The following is a 20,104-nucleotide window of genomic DNA, read 5'->3' as shown; positions in this document are numbered from 1 at the left end:
CTGCTCATGTAAAAACATGCAGATTCCTGGACTGTCCGCAGGCCGGATTGAGAAGGCGATTGGGCTGGATCCGGCCCCTGGGCCTTAGTTTGCCTACCCATGTTGTAGTGTGCAATTTCACCAAACCATCTTGTGCCTCACACGATTTAGGAGAGTCTCACAGGTAGCAGCAGTGAAGCCGCGTCAGCCAGAAACTGTGGGGCGGCCGGGATTATACCCTCCAACATTTCTCCGATGAAAATACCACCCAGTAGTTAGGCCAGTGATGGGCAACCTTTTGAGCTTGGTGTGTCAAAATTTGCCAAAAAACCGGGCATAACTCGGGTGGTGTGTCACTTCGAGGAAAAAAACCATAATTTCACGATACTGTATTTATAGTTTAAATAACAAAAAGGTATAATTGTAATATATAACTGTATTTAATAAACCAGAAACTAATTATTTAACCAAACCAAAAACCCCTTAATTTATCACAAAGTGCCCAGAGTTGTTGAGCTTTTTTTGGGGGGGGAGTTTTGGAGGTTTTTTGGGGGGGTGCAAAAGTTGCTTTGCTTCTTTGGAGGGGATGCCCCAAAGCTGCTGCACGTTTTTTTTTGGGGGGGGGGGAAGAGAACAGAAATAAATGACGAATAATACCTTCGCTGGAACTAACACGCAGCACCGACATAGTCTGCCAAAGCGCCAAAAAACCCAGCACAGAACGGGTTAAAAAATGTACGCTGTTACACCCAATCGTAGTCTGCCAAAGTGCCAGAAAAAAAGAACAGAACAGAAAGGGTAAAAAAAACCCAATCTCTGGCTACCAGCAGCAGCAGCCACAACAATAACAAAAAGGACCCGGGTTTTAACAGCGGAGACAAGCTGTAGGAGGAGCGGGAGAACAAATGGGGGGGGGGGACAACAACAACAACAGTGTGAATGGGCCGATGGGGCGCGTGCCAGCAGTGAGGGCTCTGCGTGTCACGTCTGACACGCGTGTCATAGGTTCGCCATCACTGAGTTAGGCCTTCAGCTCCATCAAGAATGTCACAGCTCAGCTGTGTTTTCACCCAATGCTGCTGCAGAGGAAATTGCACATGGGCGGATTGGGGTATGTGTAAAATATTGGCCGCGGTATGTGTCAAATATTGGCCGCTCCATGCTCCTCCCCACACATAACAAGGCAGTGTGCGGCCCATGGGTTCCATTTCAAAGTACTCTTGCCGCCCGCTTGGTCTGAAAAGTTGGGCCAGCCTGTTATCTATAGCAGGCATAGGCAAACTCAGCCCTCCAGTTGTTTTGGGACTACAACTCCCATCATCCCTAGCTAACCGGACCAGTGGTCGGGGATGATGGGAATTGTAGTCTCAAAACACCTGGAGGGCCGAGTTTGCCTATGCCTGATCTATAGCCTGCATGTGAAAAGGTATAAATTAAAACTTTGAGTGTGAAAGTCTTCAGACTGCCTTAATGTTTGTGCAGGAAAAACCCAGCCTTGAGCTAGTCTGATAGGAGGCGGCAGGCACCCTGTTCTTCTCACTGAGCCAGGTATATAGCTCTGATAATGCAAGCCTGCTTCCCCTCTGAGAACGTGACAGTTTCTATGCACGTATAAAGCTAAGGCAAGGTGTAATGGAAAAGCCTTCATATAAGTATGTGAAATGTATGGGCTCCACTTTTGTGGGTTCCGGCTGTTCTGACCAAGTAAAGGCATCTCAGCCAGGCACCACCAGAGTTACAAATTGCAAATTTGACAAACAGTCAGAACAACATCAAATATATAAAGCAAACCCTTCTAGCATCTCCGTCCTTCTGCTGATGCTGCCCACAGTCCATGAAAGCAAGGCCGTGGACTTTAATCCCACAGCAGAAGCTCGTGCAGCAACTTCTGCTAGTTCTCTTGTCGCCCTCGAGCTCCTCAATGTGCATCAAGTGATGTGTCCCATAGACATTCGCACATTAATTTATGAGAGCAGTCATAGCAGCATTCTAGTTACAGAGAGACTGGGCAGTGGCACAAGGTCTCACCTCCCAGGCTTAGGCCATAGTCCTCTGCACATCAAGCCACGTGCTACATTGGTGTGCTGGCTTCTGAGTAAGTACACCAAGAGAAACACAGAATTGTAGAGTTGGAAGGGACCCTGGGGAGCCCAGAACCCCTGCCATGCAGGAATCACAGCTAAAGCATCCCTGGCAGGTGAGGTGGCCATCCCTTCCAGCCTGTTTTAAAAACCTCCCAAGGAAGGAGAGTCCACCACCTTCCGAGGGGGTCCGTTCCACTGCCAAACAGCTTTTGCCATCAGAAATTTAATCCCAATGTTTAATCGGAATCTTGTCATTTGAATCCATTGATCCTTTCCCTGGGACATAATCCAATTCCCTCAATCAGTGCCGGATTTACGTATAAGCTAAACAAGCTATAGCTTAGGGCCCCACTCTCTCGGGGCCCCAGAAAAATTTAAAGGAAAAAACAACGATGCACATTTCCAAAATATAAGATAAAAAACAAATTAAATAAAACCTACATACAGCAACAGTCTTTTTTGGTGTGTGTAGGTTCCTATTTGTTATGTGCAAATGGCTTTAGATACCTATTAGGTCCATAAATTACCATATAGCATATATTCAACCCAAAAAACAGCAACAATTTATTGTTGACAAAAGACAGCTGGACATATAACGGGCCCCATTACCTTGAGTAGCTTAAGGCCTCATCAAACCTAAATCCAGCCCTGCCCTCAATCATAACAAAATTATAATAATGTAGCAACAACAGTACTTGAATTAATTTGTATAATAAATCACTGCTCCGCAGAGAGTAAAAAGAGAAGTGGGCGGGGCCTCGGGACATCTGACGCGGAGACCCCCCTCCTCCGTCCCTCCCGCCTTCGCGAGTCCTTCGCTCCAGCCTGCACTTACTCACTCCGGCCAGCAGAGGCCGCTCGACCCTAGCTGGCGGTTCAGGCGCCTGCGAAGGCAGCCCCTCGCGAGGGGTCCTTCGGTTGCCGCCCCTCCGAGAGGGAGAGGGAGCAAGATGGCGGCCGCGAGGAGGTTGGCGGCAGCGGCGGGACTGGGCAGCCGGTAGGTGACGGCGTCCGTGCCGCCCCCCGTCGTGGCTTATTTCCCCCTGCCTGGGGAGGGAACGGCATACAGTTCTCAGGATTTTTTTTAAAAAAGGGGGAGGTGTTTGACTTTTAAACGGGACAGCCTGTCCTACCTCATGGGGTTGTTGTGAGAGGTGAAGGGCCGCTTGTGTTGGGCCCCCTTCCGAGGGAAGGTGGGCTCCGGAGGCAAGAAAAGGGCGTTTACAGCGGTGGGATTCTGTGTGGCGTGATCCCCTCGGTGTCTCTGCGGGGTTGCCTGGACTCAGTGCCGGATTTACGCATAAGCTAAACAAGCTATAGCTTAGGGCCCCCACTCTTGGGGGCCCCAAAAAAATTTAAAGGAAAAAAATGGATGTACATTTCCAAAATATAAGTTCAACAATTACTTCGATAAAATACCTATTTTGTTACGTGCAAATGGCTTTAAGGTACCTATTAGGTCCATAAATGACCATATAGCATATATTCAGGGAGGCATTTAATGTTTAATTGTTTTATTTCAGTTTTCTGTTGTAAGCCGCTCAGAGTGGCTGGGGAAACCCAGCCAGATGGGCGGGGTATAAATAATAAATTATTATTATTGTTATTATTCAACACAAAAAACAGCGACAATTTGTTGTTGACAAAGGACAGCTGGACATAAAAAGGGCCCCATTACCTTCAGTAGCTTAGGGCCTCATCAGACCTAAATCCGGCCCTGGCCGGGACTCATACCAGCCACCTTCCCCGGCCACAGCGGGCAGGGCCAAGAAGGCCTGGGGTGGGGTGACCTTGGGCCGCTTTCAACAGCTACACCGACCTTGCAGGGTTGTTGTGAGGATTAATGCCCAAGGTGGGGGGGAGAAGACAGTGACTGTCCCGAGGCCACACAATGAGCTTCCTAGCCGAGTGGTGGGATTCGAACCCTGGTCTCTCCCAGGCTCTGGTCCGACACTCTTATCTCCTAGACCACCCCTGGCTGTCAGGGCTGCTGTGAGAGTGGCATATGGTCTCTCCTCTGAGGAAGAAGGAATAACAGAGTCTTAAAGCCTAACCAGGTTTTTTTTATGGCTTCATGGCTTATTTGACATGTTTTGGACTACAATTCCCATCAGCCCCAGCACCATACAGCCCTGCCGGCAGGGAGTTGGGAGTCTGAAAGGAAGCAGCTTGGGCAGAGTATCATAAGCAAGAAAGCGTGGACTACTGTTGGTCGATGGCCATAGTAAACTGATTGATTGATTGATTGATAAGCAACAAAGCAGGTCCCTGCCCTGAGGAGCGAAAGTGTCCTCAATGGAAGTAATAATAATAATAATAATAATAATAATAATAATAATAATATATTTATACCCTGCCCATCTCGCTGGGTTTCCCCAGCCACTCTGGGCGGCTTCCAACAGAAAAATACAATACAATATCTTAAATATTTGGTTCCATTTGTTGATGAAAGAATAAGTAAGCTTTTCAGTCCTTAGCTATTCACATTTTAAAAAAACCAAACCTGTTTTTTCATGAAAGCAAACTGGTTTAACAAAAAGCACCCTCTTTTAATTTTGGGCCATCACAGCTGTCCTGATCCTTTGGCTTCCCAAAACAGTCATGTAAATGACAATACTGCCTGTTTTGCTAACCTGCACTTTTTAAGGTCTGGAGGCGTCCTGCATGCTTCCTGTTTTGTCTTTATAGTTAAAAAAAGATGGAGACATCTTTATGAAGCCCTGGATTGAAAGCAGGAACTGTAATCTAGAGGAGCAGTTACCTTTCCTGCATGGTGCTGACCTGTATAACATCTCACTTTCTTCTGCCCTTGTCAAACCACAAAGGAGAAAATCTTCAGAGCTAGGGTCTGGAGGATTGGTTGTTGGAGTTGTGTTTTCAGTCTTCACTCAGCCATTGACTGTTTTCAGTGTTCTTGTTCAGGTTTGGTCAACCAGAGTAGCTGAGATCATGAAAGGCACAAGGGAATATTTTTTACTCAACATAAAATAAAATAGGGAAGGGTCTAACTTTGTAGGATGGACTAGTTAAGCCTTTATTGAGCCTCAGGACTATAAGGAGTCTGAAATTGTGACATTTTTGGTAAGGTTGGTTTTTGTCTTCTTTAAGATTCTGCCACTTGGGATTCAAAGGGGTGAACATCACAGCTAAACAACCCCTACACATTGCCTCCCAACAGATCCTGCTCCTTCCTCCCACAGTACTACAGATGAAAGGTGAGTGCTAGGTTTGTTGTGCAGTTTGCGATCACAGTTCTGTGGGGGAATGCAGTGATAAAAACTTGCAATTCTCCTCTGAAATTGCTACATTATGACAAAAAGTATATTGAGTAAGCATACTGTTCAGTCCAACAGCTCTTTTAAGAGTGTGTGTGTGTGTGAGAGAGAGTATTTCCATAAAGCAGGGGTAGGCAACCTAAGGCCCAAGGGCTGGATGCGGCCCAATCGCCTTCTCAATCTTGCCTATGGATGGTTTGGGAATCAGCTTGTTTTTCATGAGTAGAATGTGTCCTTTTATTTAAAATGCATCTCTGGGTTATTTATGGGGCCTGCCTGGTGTTTTTACATGTGTAGAATGTGTGCTTTTATTTAAAATGCATCTCTGGGTTATTTGTGGGGCATAGGAATTTGTTCATTCCCCCCCGCCCCCAAAAAAGTCCGGCCACATGGTCTGGGGGACGGTGGACCCCACGGCTGAAAAAGGTTGCTGACCCCTGCTATAAAGTCATCTGAATTAGTTCCATGTATAAAGTGTGTATTTGCTTCTAACTTTTGATTTTTCGATCTGGGCTTCCCAAGTTTTGTTGATTTTCTGTAGGCCAAGAAAATAAAAAATGAGCCCTTCTTAAGAGAGAGAGAGAGAGAGTTGTGAATGCCTAGTAGGCAGAAGATGGACCGAGAAAGGCAAGGCCCCCCCACCTCATTGAGCAAGGCCATTCTCAGCTCTCTCTTTTTTTACAACACTCATTTTCGTTACTTGTTTGAACTCCTGCAGCAGAAGGGAGGGGTGGGGAGAGACAAGATTGCATGATGGAGAAACTTAATCCATCTAAATTATATTGCCTTGTTCAGTGACAATATGCCTCTGAGAATCTGTGTTTGTGCCATGCTCATGGGCACCAAGAAGCTTCTGGCTGGCCCCTCTGGGGGCCAGGATATTGCACTAGATGGGCCTTGTATAAAATCCAGCCCAGTTCTTCTTGTTTATAGTTTATGAAGGTTGGATGCAAATAAGGTTACTACAAACCTCACAGTTTTTTTTATTCTTTTTATTTCAGCGAGATCTATGTTTGTTCAGACACAGGACACTCCAAATCCAAACAGCTTGAAATTTATCCCAGGAAAGCCAGTGCTGGAATCTAGAACTATGGAATTCACCTCTCCAGCTTCCACATATTGTTCACCCTTAGCAAGGTTTGTTGTTTCCTTGTTGTCAGTTGTATGACAATAACTTAGTTATGTGTTCAGATCAAAGTACTTTTAAGTGGTATTTACTTAGGAGCAAACAACATATTGTACCATAGCTGCTATAACGAAGCCCTGGGAGCATATTATCCCGTGCAAAGCGTTATTGGGAAGTGGATGCTTTGCATCAGAGAAGGGAGTGTTTAACCATTTCAGTGTAACCATTCCTCTAAAATGCCCCCTCGCCCAACTGTTGTTGCCCCTATCCCTGTTTTGGACTTACCTGTGCCTTGCAAGTACTAATCAGGACCCTGTGAGGTTGAAAGCAGATTGAAATCTGTTCTGTTGTTGTAATGGGTATTAATCAATTCCAATAGCATAAGAAATGTTATTGGAACCTAACCCCTCCCCAAATAAAGACGGCCAACAAGACAGAAGAGAAACAAAGTGGGGGGAATGATTAGTGCAAATCAAACCTCGTCAAATCAAGTCAAGAAATGTCTAGTCAGTCCAGAGTGCACTTCCACAGGTGTCCATGTGAGGCAGGCAGGCAGAACCTATGTTCCTTTACAGCAGCATCTATATATATATATACAGTGGTACCTCGGTTTATGAACACAATTGGTTCCGGAAGTCTGTTCATAAACTGAAGCATTCATAAACTGAAGCGAACTTTCCCATTGAAAGTAATGGAAAGTGGATTAATCTGTTCCAGATAGTCCGCGGAGTACTTAAACTGAAGCGTTCATAAACTGAAGCGAACTTCCCCATTGAAAGTAATGGAAAGTGGATTAATCCGTTCCAGACGGGTCCACGGAGTACTCAACCTGAAGCATACTTAACCCGAAGCATGGGTGTAATTGGTTCCGGAAGTCTGTTCATAAACTGAAGCGTTCATAAACTGAAGCAAACTTTCCCATTGAAAGTAATGGAAAGTGAATTAATCTGTTCCAGATGGGTCCGCAGCGTTCATAAACCGAAAATTCGTAAACTGAGGTGTTCATAAACCGAGGTTCCACTGTACAGTATAAAAAATGTAAAATGTGCATGCGTGTGGGTCTCCAACACCAAATACCTGACATACAGGCCAGGATACGCCAACACCGACACCTGGGGAGTCACAGGGATGAGCCGGGGGGTGCAGGGAGTGGGGTGGGGGGAGTCACAGGGATAAACCGAAGGGGGGGAGGAAGGGGGGACAGGGGTGGGGCCAATCACAGGGATGTGCCGGGGGTTGGGGGAGGAGGGGGCAGAATAGGTCATGGGTCGGGACAGACTGTGGGGAATCACAGGGATGAGCCACAGCAACGCATGGCCGGGTATAGCTAGTAATCAATAAATCTTGTTCAAGTAGTGTAACATTTATATGGTGTGGTTCCTTTGAGATGAGCATGGATTTCACTTGTTAAATGTTCCTTTAAAGTCAAACTCCATGTCATCGTAGTCCATTCTCACATGAGGGTCCCCGATAATGTCCTTCAATGTTTTGCTATTGTAGGCAGCTGCCAGAAGAATAGAGTCAAATCTTTGCACGTTAATTCTCTAGAGTCATTATCTGGAATTGAAGGAAGGGCAAGTCTGGGATCGGAAGTCAGTAATTGGTTGGTTATTGATTCAGTCTCTAAATATTTCACATGAGTAGTTTCCCCTTATTATATATATACAAAGAACTCAGTCTCATGCATGTTTACGTGCAAGTATTCTGGATTCATGGAAGTGTTCTAGGATTGAAGCCTTAGTGGCCAGGCAGTCAACAGCCTACAAACATTCATGGGTATACTGCTACAAAGGAACCTGGAAGCTCACGGTGAGCAGGAGTTTTGAATGAAGATCTTTATTTTTCTTGTTTTTGTTTTGGTAGGCAGCTCTTCAGGATTGAAGGAGTTAAAAGCATTTTCTTTGGAACAGACTTCATCACAGTCACAAAGGTAACCCTAAAAGAATATTTTAATGCTTTGATGTCTGCACAGGGAATGATAATAGAATCAAAGAATTGTAGAGTTGGAAATTACCTATGGGTAATGTTGCCCAACCCCATGCAATGGAATCTCAACTAAAGCATTGATGGTAGATGGCCATCCCACCTCTGCTTTAAAAAGGGGAAGGAGAGTCCACCACCTTCCAAGGGAGACTGTTCCACTGTCAAACAGCTCTTGCCGTCAGAAAGTTCTTCCTGATGTTTAGTAAGAATCTCCTTTCTTGTAACTTGAATCTGTTGGCTCAGGTCTTACCCTCTAGAGCAGGGGAAAACAAGCTTGCTCAATTTTTCATGTGGCGGCCCGTCAGATATTTGAAGATGGCTATCACATTTCCTCTCTGTCTTTTCCAGGGTAAACATACCCAGCTCCTTCAACAGTTCCTCATAAGGCTTGGCTTCAAGACCCTCAACCATCTTGGTCAGCCTCATCTGCACACAGTCTATATAAATATTCTAAACCACCAGTGATTCCCAATTGTTTGTCTGCAGATCCCAGGGGGTCTGTGTAACCCACCCAGGGAGTCCATAGCACATCCCTGTTAACTGTATGGCCTGGAAGACATGCATCCTGGTTTTGCACTAGGACATGTTGGAGGGTATGGTGGCAGCATTCACATAACAAAAACTAGCACAGAGATACCAACATTTTCAAAAGTAGGGGGTCCATGGCTTGGCTCTTGAAAAACAGGGGGTCCACAGTTCTTAGCTAAATGGGAACCACTGTTCTAAGCATTCCAGAAGAGGCGTGCACTTCTGTTATCACTTACTGTGCAGACCATGCTCTCCTTAAAACTTTCCAAAAAATAGAAGATATAAAAGACATGCCAGTTTTTAAGTTGCTGAAGTGTCAGAAACTATGCGCTATTCATAGATTCAAAGGACCTACATTTTCCCACAAGGCTTTAAAAAAGTGTTTTTTGTCTGATTCAGCAAAGCTATTCATGTATAGCTAACCTATTCTTGAAATCTTTGTAGGAAAATGAAGAAGTGGATTGGAACTTAATAAAACCAGATATTTATGCAACTATTATGGATTTCTATGCTTCTGGCTTACCTGTTGTTACTGAAGAGGCACCTCGTACAGACACAGGTAAATGGCTAATATTGAATGCGTTGATGGAGGAGAGTATTGGGTGTTAGTGGCAAGTTACATCCTCTACTTGTGAGCTTGTCTGGCCACTGTTGAAGATGCAGTGTTGGGCTAAGTGGCTCACTGGTTAGATAGAAAAGGATGGTTCATTATTATTATTAACTGTATATCCTGCCCTTCCTCCCAAAGGAGCACATGGGGCAAACAACAAGGAACAAAACAATGCAAACATGAGAAACAGTTCCTGGACAGATGGAAATGGGTGTTCCCGAGGGCTGCTTGCAATGTCTTTGCTGCTCTGATAGGCCAGGGCTTACGGGGACACCCTCTTGGGTTTTTTTTAACCTCTCTGTTCAGCTTGCTCTAGGCACAGCTTTCCTTCTTATTACAATACAGTATCTGAGGAGCTTTTGATATGGGAGGACTTACAGGACTTTATTATTGGATTGGGGTATAAAATCAAACAGAAGGTCTTAAATTTTAGGATTTGCTACAGAGCAACAATTAACAATAGTGATTACCAACGATTCATACAACATGGAAATTCAGTGGAATTTGATATTTGGGAATTTTGATATTGTAAACTCATGCAGAAATAATTTATGGTAATTACATTCAGAGCTCCCCAGAAAAGATCTAAATATGGTGGCTTGGCAGCACCCGATATTAGCAAGCAGCCTTGTTCTGCCACGACTCAGTGGTAGAAATATTAAAACTCATTGGGTATTAGAGCAAATAGGGATCCCAGTATTAACAGTGTGGATGTGAAGATCAGATAGCCAGTAGATCAGTCATTGCAATATGTGACTTTTTGAAAGCAAATAAGATAGTTGAATTTTTGAAAACATGAGACTGTGCTCACAAGATGATGGGGGAAGTTTTTTGTATTAACATACCTGGTAAGCAATGGAATGATTTATGTTGTAATAGCACAATATCTTTTAGAGATGTTGCTGCCAGGGAGATTTCTTTTCTTTTTTTACAAGATTCTGTATTTATGGTATTATATTCCATACAAGTTACAGAAAATGCATAAATGAGACCATTTTGTTGGAGATGTGGCCAAGGGTGTGTGAAGTTTGAACATATTTATGCTTGTAAAGATATAACACAAGTGGGCTATGAAGCAAGCAGGATGACAGCTAGCACACAAGGGCTGGAAGTCTCAGAGCGGCTATTACCAAACACAAGTAAGAGCGCACTGTTGTGCTTCTTTTGTGGCAGGGACAGTGGTGATGCAGGCTCACTTTTCTGCAGCCGTTTCATCCCCAAGAAGCTATTCAGCAGAGCTTTTCTGGGTGGTAAATGGATTATATTCAAGGAATGTTGTGGAAACATTTATCAAATAAGATAAGCATGATTCATTCCTTTTGTCTTGCATAAACCACACAAGCTCCATCTGAAGAAGATGATGAAGTTGTATCAATGATAAAAGAGCTCCTGGATACTAGAATAAGGTACAGCTATAACTTTGTTTCCTATACACTGTTGGTGTTTCATGAAGGTGGCAGAGTAATGAATGTGCAATTCTGTTGATAGCCAGTTTGGTGGATTGGCAGAGATGCCGGTGCTTCTTGCTAGGTTGCCTCTGAAGAGAGTATTTTGTTCACTTTGCGGGATGCTGCTAGTCTTTCAACCAGCTGTGCTCCCAACCCACTTTCCCCCAAGAGCTTTTACAATGCTTTGTGACTTAGAAATTCACTTCAGAAAGAGATTGCAGTAAACATCTCCAAAATATGTAAGGTATGAATAATTTAAAATAGACGTGCCCTTTGGATATTTAGCTTTTATCACTCTGATCCCTGAATATATATTTCTGTTAGAATCACTTGCCCTCTGCTGTTAGCCAGGAGGACAGCAGGGAAATTTGTTACAGTTGCACATTTATATATTGGTGCTTGTGTCAATATCTGCATTGAAGCACTTCCAGCATTTTAGTGAGTGTCAGTCTGACAAGACAGAGCCTTCGTTGTTCCTTTGGAAAATAACAGCATGTCTGTTGGGAAGTGAAAGGGGTATAAGTGGAGAATGAAGACGCTGGTTTCATTGGAATGTAGGTGCAGCTTGTTCTTGAATGAATACTCAAGCCCTGAATTGGATGCATTAATTTGCCAGCTACAATCTATTTCGTCTGTTGTGAGGACATTTCAGAAGTGGGATTGAGAGGAGCAAGGACTTCAGCATTTTACATAGCTTCTCATTACCACTACCCAGATTGCAAAGAGAAGATAAAAGTTGCAAACTGGGCAAATGCATGCAAAATGACTGGATTTGTACAATTTATTCCAGTTTCAGTAATCAGCTCTTATTGTCAGTAAAATAGGGCTTGCCCTGGCAGAGAGCATGCACATAAAATAAACAGAAGATACTCAGTTTGGGATCAGCTGTTGTAGGAAAAATTTGCTGATGGTGGATTTGAAGAAGGGAGGTGTTTTGAAGAACTGCAAGAGATGGGCTGTTCTGAGAATAAGCATTAGTGCCACAGAGAAGGTATAGAGGTGGGATACAAAGAAGAGGTGGCCGAAGAAGTGGGGGTGAGAACTACTTCTAAATGTATAGAAATGTTTGGAGTTTAAAGTGGTTTACTCCACTAATACTTCGAAATCTTATCGACAATGTTCCTCAGGCCAACAGTCCAGGAAGATGGTGGGGATGTCATCTTTAAGGGCTTTGAAGATGGGATTGTGCAGTTAAAACTGCAAGGCTCCTGCACAAGCTGCCCCAGTTCTATCATCACCCTGAAGAATGGGATACAAAACATGCTGCAGTTCTATATTCCGGAAGTAGAAGGTGTGGAACAGGTAGGCACAAATTGAAGGGTGTTAAAAATTGGGGTGTTTTGTTCATAGAATTTCTTCTCCACATCTCAAAGTGTCTCTGTACAAGCAAGTTTGTACAAATGAAAGTTGACACTTCAAATCTGCTAACTGGGTTCAGTGCAAAAAATTAGGTATAGAAGGGTCATTATAGAAGTAACAACAGAGTATGAAACAGGATTTCTCTGGGCACAAGTGAGACCAGCATCAACATGTTGCAGTTTCCTTTTGCACCCCTACCCCACCTGGAGTGTTTCTCTTCAGGGTTCCAGTCAATCATGCTTTCCACCAGGATGCTTTATTCCATATCCCCACCCTCTGGCTCTCTTTCCCCCTTTTTCCCACCTGGTATGCCATATTTCAGCAAAAACAACAGAGCTGTGCTCACCAGCATCACAGAAAGTGATCCAAGGCATGGGGCCCAGTGAACAACCAACAAATCACAGAATGTATCTGTGGATACAGAGGGGCTGAGTGGGGTGGTGTCTAAATCAGCAGTGGGGAACCTTTGGCCAGCCAGATGCTAGACTACAACTCCCTTCATCCCTGACCATGGGCCAAGCTGGCTGGGGCTGAAGGCTTACAGCAACATCTGGAGGGCTGCACTGATTGTGTTGTGTTGAGAGAGAGATGGCTTTCTTTGCTTTCTCCAGTCTGTGGCAACAACAGTTATGTGGGAACAGTGATCTTCAGTCAAGAAGATGGCTTTCCTCATGTTACTGACAATCTCATCCACACTCTTAGCAAGTCATAGTTCTTTGGAAGTGCTGCTTCATTTTGAGCTGGAAATGCTGGGTTGGGTGTAGAAAGGAGGAAGTTATGCCATGGATTTCTTGAGATACTTCTACTGGTGTAAATTTAAAGTTACAGTAGGTGCAATTATAAATTTATACTAAGTGGCCATTTGTGATTTTAAAAAGCATAAATCTGCTTTTCAAAATGACATTCAATATCTGTTTTTCATTTCATCTGTATTGTGGCGGCTGAACTACAAGGATCTTGAGGACCTTTTGATTTCTGACACCCGTGTGTGCATGTGTTTTTATTTTTTGAATTAACAGCTGCCTATCCCTTATTATTGCAATCTGTTATCTTTCAGGTTGTCGATACCGAAGAAGAAGAAGAAAAAGCAAAGTCTCAACCTAAATCAGGGAAAGCTTTGGACTCTTAAGGAAAAATTATTCTCCAAGCTGATTTGTCTAAATTATCCGCTGTTGTCAACACTTTTCCCAGACACAGGACTGTTTCCTTCACTGCTTCATGGTTCTAAGAAAAATAGTGAAAAGTATTCTTGAAAGTGTGGTTGTCTGTTTGCTGCTATTCTTGTAAACAAAAAGAAGAAAATGTATAGATTTTGTTTGGACAGAATATGACATTTATAAAATATTTCCCCTCTCTGTTGTTTTTAGGTAGCTTCTGTGGTGACCTACAGCCCATACTGTTGGAAGAATTATGTAGTGATAAATACTGATATAAATTATTGCTTTATTATTTTGAGGACTTCCTGTTATATAAGCCATGTTTTTATTACTCTTCGTAGGTCTGTTGTCTTATCAACACTGCATATATATCTTTGCTACTAAATGCACAATACTGGGTGAATACTGATAACCGTTTCCTTATTATTGGTCACAAATGGGGATTAGAAACTGAATTTAACCCTTGAAAATAAGAAAACTAACTCTTTTGCTACTGTATTTTCTTGAATACATCAAAGTAGTTGCAACAAGGAAAGAGTGTGTTATGTTCCAGCAAACCCCATTACCGTATTGGCCCGAATATAAGCCACATCCAAATATAAGCTGCACCTTTAAAATTCAAGGATGGAAAAGAAAAGAAGACAATACCCGAATATAAGCCGATCCCTTAAAATTTTTCAGGCACTCACACCCGTTCTGTTTTACCATATGTCTGTTTCAGCAGTGGTATCATAAAAGCCAATTTTTGTATGGTTGCAAATTTAAGCTGCACTTTAACTTTTTACGGTAGGAATTTGGGGAAAAAGTGAGGCTTCTATTCAGGCCAATATGGTAAATGAATTTTAAAATGTGCTGGGAAGAATGTGTGAATTATACAGAAGCTGGGACTCCCCAAGGAAACTAGATGCCTTTTCAATAAAGGCAAATGGGAAATTGCTTTGCCTAATAATTAAGTAAGCATATGCTGTGTGAGGGCAACCAGAAGCAACCCGTGCCCTGCTTGTCTTGTGCAGGATGCCACCACTTCAGTTCCTGTGGCACTGTCTTTTCCTTGCCCTGGGCTAAGAATGAGTTACTAGTATATGACCACTATCTGTTCTGGCCATCTTGAACTTTTTCGTGGGTGACGCACTTAATAAGTTCTGACTCATTCAAAGTTCCTGGAAGAGAGAACCCTTCTGTATTTACTGTTTTACTTTTCCCTGCCTCTGAAAACATCACATTACCTAACATGATGCAACCAGCACACCTAATCTTCACAACAGCGTTCCTTTTATTTGAAAGGGCAAGTACTGTACAGTCGTATGAAAAGGATAGCTTGTTACTTGAGAATTAGTAATCCAGCACCCCCACCCCCAAACCTGGAAGAGACTATTCAGCATTTCCTGGTGGGTCAGCAAAAGGGGTGTCTGAAACAAGTCAATTCTAAATTAAACCGGGTGTCAAGTTTGTCAAGGCTACTTCCATTCTCAGAAACTGCCAGCAAGTGATCAGTTGAGGTAGTAGCGCATGGATCTTGCCTGCAGCAGCTCCTTTTGGTTTTAGGTACCTTTTAAGAGCAAGAGATGACATACAGACATTTATAAAATTATGCATGGCACAGAGAAACTGGGTATTTTTTCCTCCCTCAATGCTAGAACTAGAACAAAAATATCAAAGGATGCCTTGTTGAAATCAAAATACGCTGCTTCCAAAGAGGGGGACTCTTAACATGCATGGATGGCAAACATAAGAATACCACCAAGTGTGGTGAGGCTCATTCCATGGGAAGGAAGGTGAAGCAATGTTGGGGAAGATTCTGTTTCTAGTGTAGACCAGCTTCACAAACCTGGCATGCAAAAGGTTGCCCTCTCCTACTGTGTGCCCCCAGCACCTAGTGCACTGTCGCCATGCATGTTATTTATTTAAATCGTATCCCACCTTTTCTCCATGGAGAATCAAGGCAGCATACATGGCTGTCCCCTTTCTCTGAGAGGTGGGTTAGGCTGAGACGTGGCGTCTGTCACCCAAAGTCACCCACTGATGGCAGAGTGGGGATCCGAACCATGGTCACACCCATGTCCAAGTTTGAGACTCTAACCACATTGGCACACAGTCGCTACAGGAAGTTGCCTTACACAACCTCTGGCCATTAGCCTGCCTGGCCTAGAATTATCTCTTGGAATTAATGGCTATTCTTCAGTATGGCCAGGGGGCCTTTTCTGCCACCCGCCTCTTTTAAGCGGGTGAACGGGTGGGGCTGCCAGGGCAGGCCAAGCAAGAACCCCTTTGCAATCAGCTGGGGGCATGAAGGTGGCTACTGGACCACCTCCACTCCCTGCTGCTCGTCCCCTGCACCAGGTACAGGGCAATGGACACTTGCTGAACATGGAGGCTCCATGAAGCTCCAACGGGCAACAAGTTTTTCTGGAAGCATTGTTTTAAAAAGCCCCACAATGCTCTGGTGCTATGGAAAAGAAAGAAAGGCCAAACTGATTTCATATTGTGGGATCTTAGGGCAAAGGGCAGGAAATAAAAAGTCAAAAAGTGAGGGGTACTAGCCCCCAAAGGGAGCCCCATTTTGCCCAAGCCTAGAGCCACCAACCAGCGGACTGATGATAATGGCAACCACACACAAAGGGGTGCCTTGTTTTGCTGCAGAGTCACAATCAAAAAGAATGAGGATGGTGATGATAACACCTAAAGGGGTGCCTCATTTTGCTGCAGCCTAGTCACAAAAAAGCAGATGGGTAAGAACAGCAATCCCCAAAGGGTGTCGAAATATATAAAAATAATTTAAATTTTTGTCCAGTAGTAGCACCTTAGAGACCGACTAAGTTTGTTAGAACAGACTTAGTTGTTCTAAGGTGCTACTGGACAATTTTAAAAGAAATTTTTAACTGTGTCAGACCAACACGGCTACCTACCTGAATCTAACCCCAAAGGGTTTGTGCGCCTTATTAGCCCCGCAACGGGCGCATTGCTTCGCCCCAGCCATGAGCCACCAACCAAGGGACCGATAATGGCATAGCTGCCAAGTTTTCCCTTTTCTCGCGAGGAAGCCTATTCAGCATAAGGGAAAATCCCTTTAAAAAAGGGATAACTTGGCAGCTATGTAATGGTAATATTAACCTTATTAATCACAATAACGCCAAGAGCGCGCCTCGTTGGGCCCCCTCGCCTAGAGGTGCCTGCTTCCCCCTCCGCCTCCGACCGAGAGCGCGGCCCTTCCGGCCTGCGGGGCTCCCGCTCCTCCACCTGAAGCGGATGCTGATCCGGCTGCCACGTCGCCCCGAGTGACACGGCAGCCCGGAGGCGAAGGAGGCGGAGACGGAGAAGGAGCCCGCCCCGCTAGGCCGAGCCGGGCCCAATCGCGAGCCAGGCAGGGAGCCTGCGCCCCTCTGTCCGCGGGAGGAAGAGGAGAAGAAGGAGGAGACGCTGTTGCCGCTGCCGCCGCCTCCTCACCCGCCAGTCCCCGCCGGCCCATCAGCGAGGAAGTGCCTGTCCAGCCTCCGCCGCCTCGTCCTCCGCGCCTCACAGCTGCCCTGCTCGGTCTCCGCAGGCGCCACCATGTGCGGTGAGGAAGGAGGGAGAGAAGGAGGGAAAGGCGGCCGGTGGGGAGGGATGGAGGCTGCGCCGCTGGGAAGGCGGGCGAGGTGGACGATGCTGAGGGGCCAAAGGCAGGGCGAGGCGGCTTCTCTCGAAAGGTTTGCCCGCTTCCCTCAGGGCAAACGGCAGCGGGTTGGGCTAGATGACACTGGGGACCCTTCGTGCTCTACGGTCGCATGCAGTAGCATTTCCTCAGCCCATGTGCAGAGTGCCCCTGAAGAGGGGAGGCCCTCAGGGCAGCACCTGCCTCTCTCTTCTTGGCGCCCCCCCCCGCCCCCAGCTGCTTCCTCCTCCACCTCATTTGCTTTCCTGCTCCGACTCTTTCACCATCATGATATAGAGAGCCTCGGGAAAGACCCGGGGGCTTGGCCCAGCCTCCCCCTCCCCTGTCAAAAGTCCGACGCTGGCTCTCTTGAGCATGTGCAGGGTGCCTTCGCCTTCAGGGTGGTTCGGAAGGGAGATAGGAGGTGACTGTGCAGATGGAAATCAGGTGGGTGAGAGATTTGGTTCGGTTTGTTTATAGGCAACCCCATGTTTGAACATTCAGCAGGGAGATATTTCCAACTTTGTTTTCCGTTAAGCTTAAGGTGGCTAAATACAACAATATGGCAATATGTTCACCTCCTAGAAATATAAAGGGGAACAAGGGGTGGGAAGGGGTGGCAGCCATCCGTGCAGTAGAGGAAGAGCATAGGTGTGTGAGAGAGAAGGAGACAGGTAGAAAAGTAGACTTCCCTATTCAGGAGCTTCTCCACACCAACTTCTGGGCTGTCTGCCTTTCTAGCAACTTGTACTGAAGCTAGGATTTGCCAGCGGTGTTGGCAGGTGGAAGGGCTGCTTCTATATCTCTGGTTTGCATGTAGGTTCTTACTCTTTAGGTGGTGTTTGTTTTGCGCACCAAGCTGTTTACGGTGGTTCTGAATACTCTCTGGGATGTTCCAGAAAGATTTCATATTTCATTTAATCCCCATTTGACGTTGTGTTTGCACATTGCCTACAAGCACATCCTTTTGATGTGTCGAAAGGTGCTGTTTAACCTTATTGAGTTTCAAAAGCGGCTTCTAATGTGACACAGAAGAAGAGGGGATGTGGAAGAAGAAAAGAGAGTCCTCTTACACACATAGGCAAAAGGCAAGGGGTGTTTGGATCAATTCCAGAGGCATCATTATTAAAAAGATCATTGCTAATAAGAGATTAAATGGGAAAAAAATTTTTTGCAGCTTTTTTCTTTTTAAAAAAGTTGTGAGATGACTACCATGAAATGTTGTTGTTGTTGTTTAGTCGTTTAGTCGTGTCCGACTCTTCGTGACCCCATGGACCATAGCACGCCAGGCACTCCTGTCTTCCACTGCCTCCCGCAGTTTGGTCAAACTCATGTTCGTAGCTTCGAGGACACTGTCCAACCATGAAATACATATTTAAAATACCAGAAAGAAAGAAAGAAAGAAAGAAAGAAAGAAAGAAAGATACTACAGAGCACAGCAAAAATGACATAATAAAAGTAGAAAGAGGAGATGATAGGCACATATTTCTGGTGATGATGTTCCACTATGTGGTGCATAGTTAAACTATGAAACTCACTCTTCCAGGAGGCAGTGATTGCAACCAACTTGGATGGCTTTAAAAGAGGTTCAGACAAAGTCATGATGGAAAGGGCTATCAATGGCTGCTAGCCAGGATGGCTAGCCTTTGCTTTCATGTTCAGAGGCAGCAATGCTTCTGAAAGACTAGTTGTTGGAAACCACAGGAAAGGAGAGGCTTCTTGTGCTCCATTCCTGCTTGCCAGTTTCCTGCCGGCATCTGGTTGGCCACTGTGAGAACAGGATGTTGGATTGGATGGGTCATTGGCTTGATCCATCAGGCCCTTCTTCTATTCTTAAATTCATAAAGGGTGCAACTACAGGTGAGGCTCCCTGATCTTCACCCGCCTAACTTATTCAGAGATCTTAATGATAAGACTGTCTCATTATTATTTTAATAATATTGGAAGTGTGTATGTATATAGTTCTTTTTGTGTTCGGGGTGCTTCATGTGCATACATTTATCAAATTGCTTCGAACAGTATATAGTTTTTATGAAATAAATAAAACAAAACAAAACACAGGACCCCACTCATCCTTACAAATTCCTTCTAAGTTAAATTGGTCAATATGATTCTCCCCATATTCCAAAGGACTAGGCACTGAAGAAAAGCAAAATTGGCTTGCTTGAGGCCACCTAGTGAACCAGGACCTTCCGGTTGAGCCCTGAATTATCATTTGCATTCTCTTGGTGTGCAGATGTAGCATAGGTCTATATGTGCTTATTGAATCCCAGGCCATTGGGCCCATCTAGCCAATTGTCCGCACTGGCTGTGGTTCGCCTGGGTTTATAGCAGGAGTCTTTTCCAGCTGCACATGGAAGGTGTCGGAGATGGAACATGCTCTGCCACTGAGCCCTTCCCCATATATCAACTATTCTTTCGGCTTTCTTAACGTTAAGGATTTCTATTGTACTCTGTCACCTTCAGGTATTTATGTGGGGTTTTTTTTGATGTGGGACACAGGTTCACGAGAAATTTCTCCTGAAGAGCAAAAAGAAGAAGAGCTGCAATCACAGTTTGCTCATGTGCATTTAATGCTATGCAAATTTGCCTCAGAAAATGGAAAATGGGGCAGTGCTAAGAATAGAATAGGCAATTTATGCTATAAATAGTTTGCTGTGAGCACAGTGCAAGTCTTTCTGTGAATTCAATCTTGGGAATGTGTGGGATTCTCAGATTGCATAGCATAATCTGTTCTTTGTCTACAAACACATCCTTTAAAATATTTCTGAATACAGTTATAGACTCTTGAGTGTCTTGTTCCAAAATGAGAAAGCAGAATTTTGTGCCCTTAGAGTGATGGAGACTGACAATGCCATTGCCTTTTCTTCAGGTCATATTTCTGAGGGAATTATTTCTCTTGCATGGTTAAAATTGTAGGGTTT

General features: G+C 44.6%; 2 protein-coding genes across 5 annotated transcripts in view; both read left to right on the top strand.

Annotated features, from left to right (window-relative positions):
• Positions 1 to 2,967: 2,967 nt before the first annotated feature.
• Positions 2,968 to 13,841, top strand: NFU1 (NFU1 iron-sulfur cluster scaffold). Its single transcript, XM_035118222.2, has 8 exons — positions 2,968 to 3,060; positions 5,172 to 5,278; positions 6,340 to 6,475; positions 8,328 to 8,394; positions 9,420 to 9,534; positions 10,928 to 10,991; positions 12,161 to 12,335; positions 13,450 to 13,841. Exons 1-8 carry the CDS (start codon positions 3,014 to 3,016, stop codon positions 13,519 to 13,521), a joined length of 783 nt encoding a protein of 260 aa, XP_034974113.1. The 5' UTR covers positions 2,968 to 3,013; the 3' UTR covers positions 13,522 to 13,841.
• A 3,100-nt stretch (positions 13,842 to 16,941) lies between these two features.
• The window catches only part of GFPT1 (glutamine--fructose-6-phosphate transaminase 1), a 42,836-nt gene continuing 39,673 nt past the window's right edge, over positions 16,942 to 20,104 (top strand). For 3 of the 4 annotated variants that reach the window (XM_035118084.2, XM_035118082.2, XM_035118083.2), the window contains exon 1: positions 16,943 to 17,105. In XM_035118084.2, coding sequence (XP_034973975.1) covers positions 17,099 to 17,105 — 7 coding nt within the window. In that variant the 5' untranslated portion in view covers positions 16,943 to 17,098. Of the gene's footprint in view, positions 17,106 to 20,104 lie in introns of all 4 variants that reach the window. The other variant, XM_035118080.2, reaches the window with a different exon arrangement.

The sequence above is a fragment of the Zootoca vivipara genome, chromosome 6, assembly GCF_963506605.1.
Source record: "Zootoca vivipara chromosome 6, rZooViv1.1, whole genome shotgun sequence".
In the NCBI taxonomy this organism is placed as follows: domain Eukaryota; kingdom Metazoa; phylum Chordata; class Lepidosauria; order Squamata; family Lacertidae; genus Zootoca; species Zootoca vivipara.
Note: the sequence above shows the minus strand (reverse complement) of the source record. Positions and strands in the feature narration are given on the sequence as shown.

Bases quoted from the DNA above. Each gene is read 5' to 3' on its own strand.
- NFU1 (XM_035118222.2), top strand. From the start codon at position 3,014: ATGGCGGCCGCGAGGAGGTTGGCGGCAGCGGCGGGACTGGGCAGCCG. The intron at 5,279-6,339 runs GTGAGTGCTAGG...TTTTTATTTCAG, and splicing joins CACAGTACTACAGATGAAAG to CGAGATCTATGTTTGTTCAG. The intron at 9,535-10,927 runs GTAAATGGCTAA...AAACCACACAAG, and splicing joins GGCACCTCGTACAGACACAG to CTCCATCTGAAGAAGATGAT.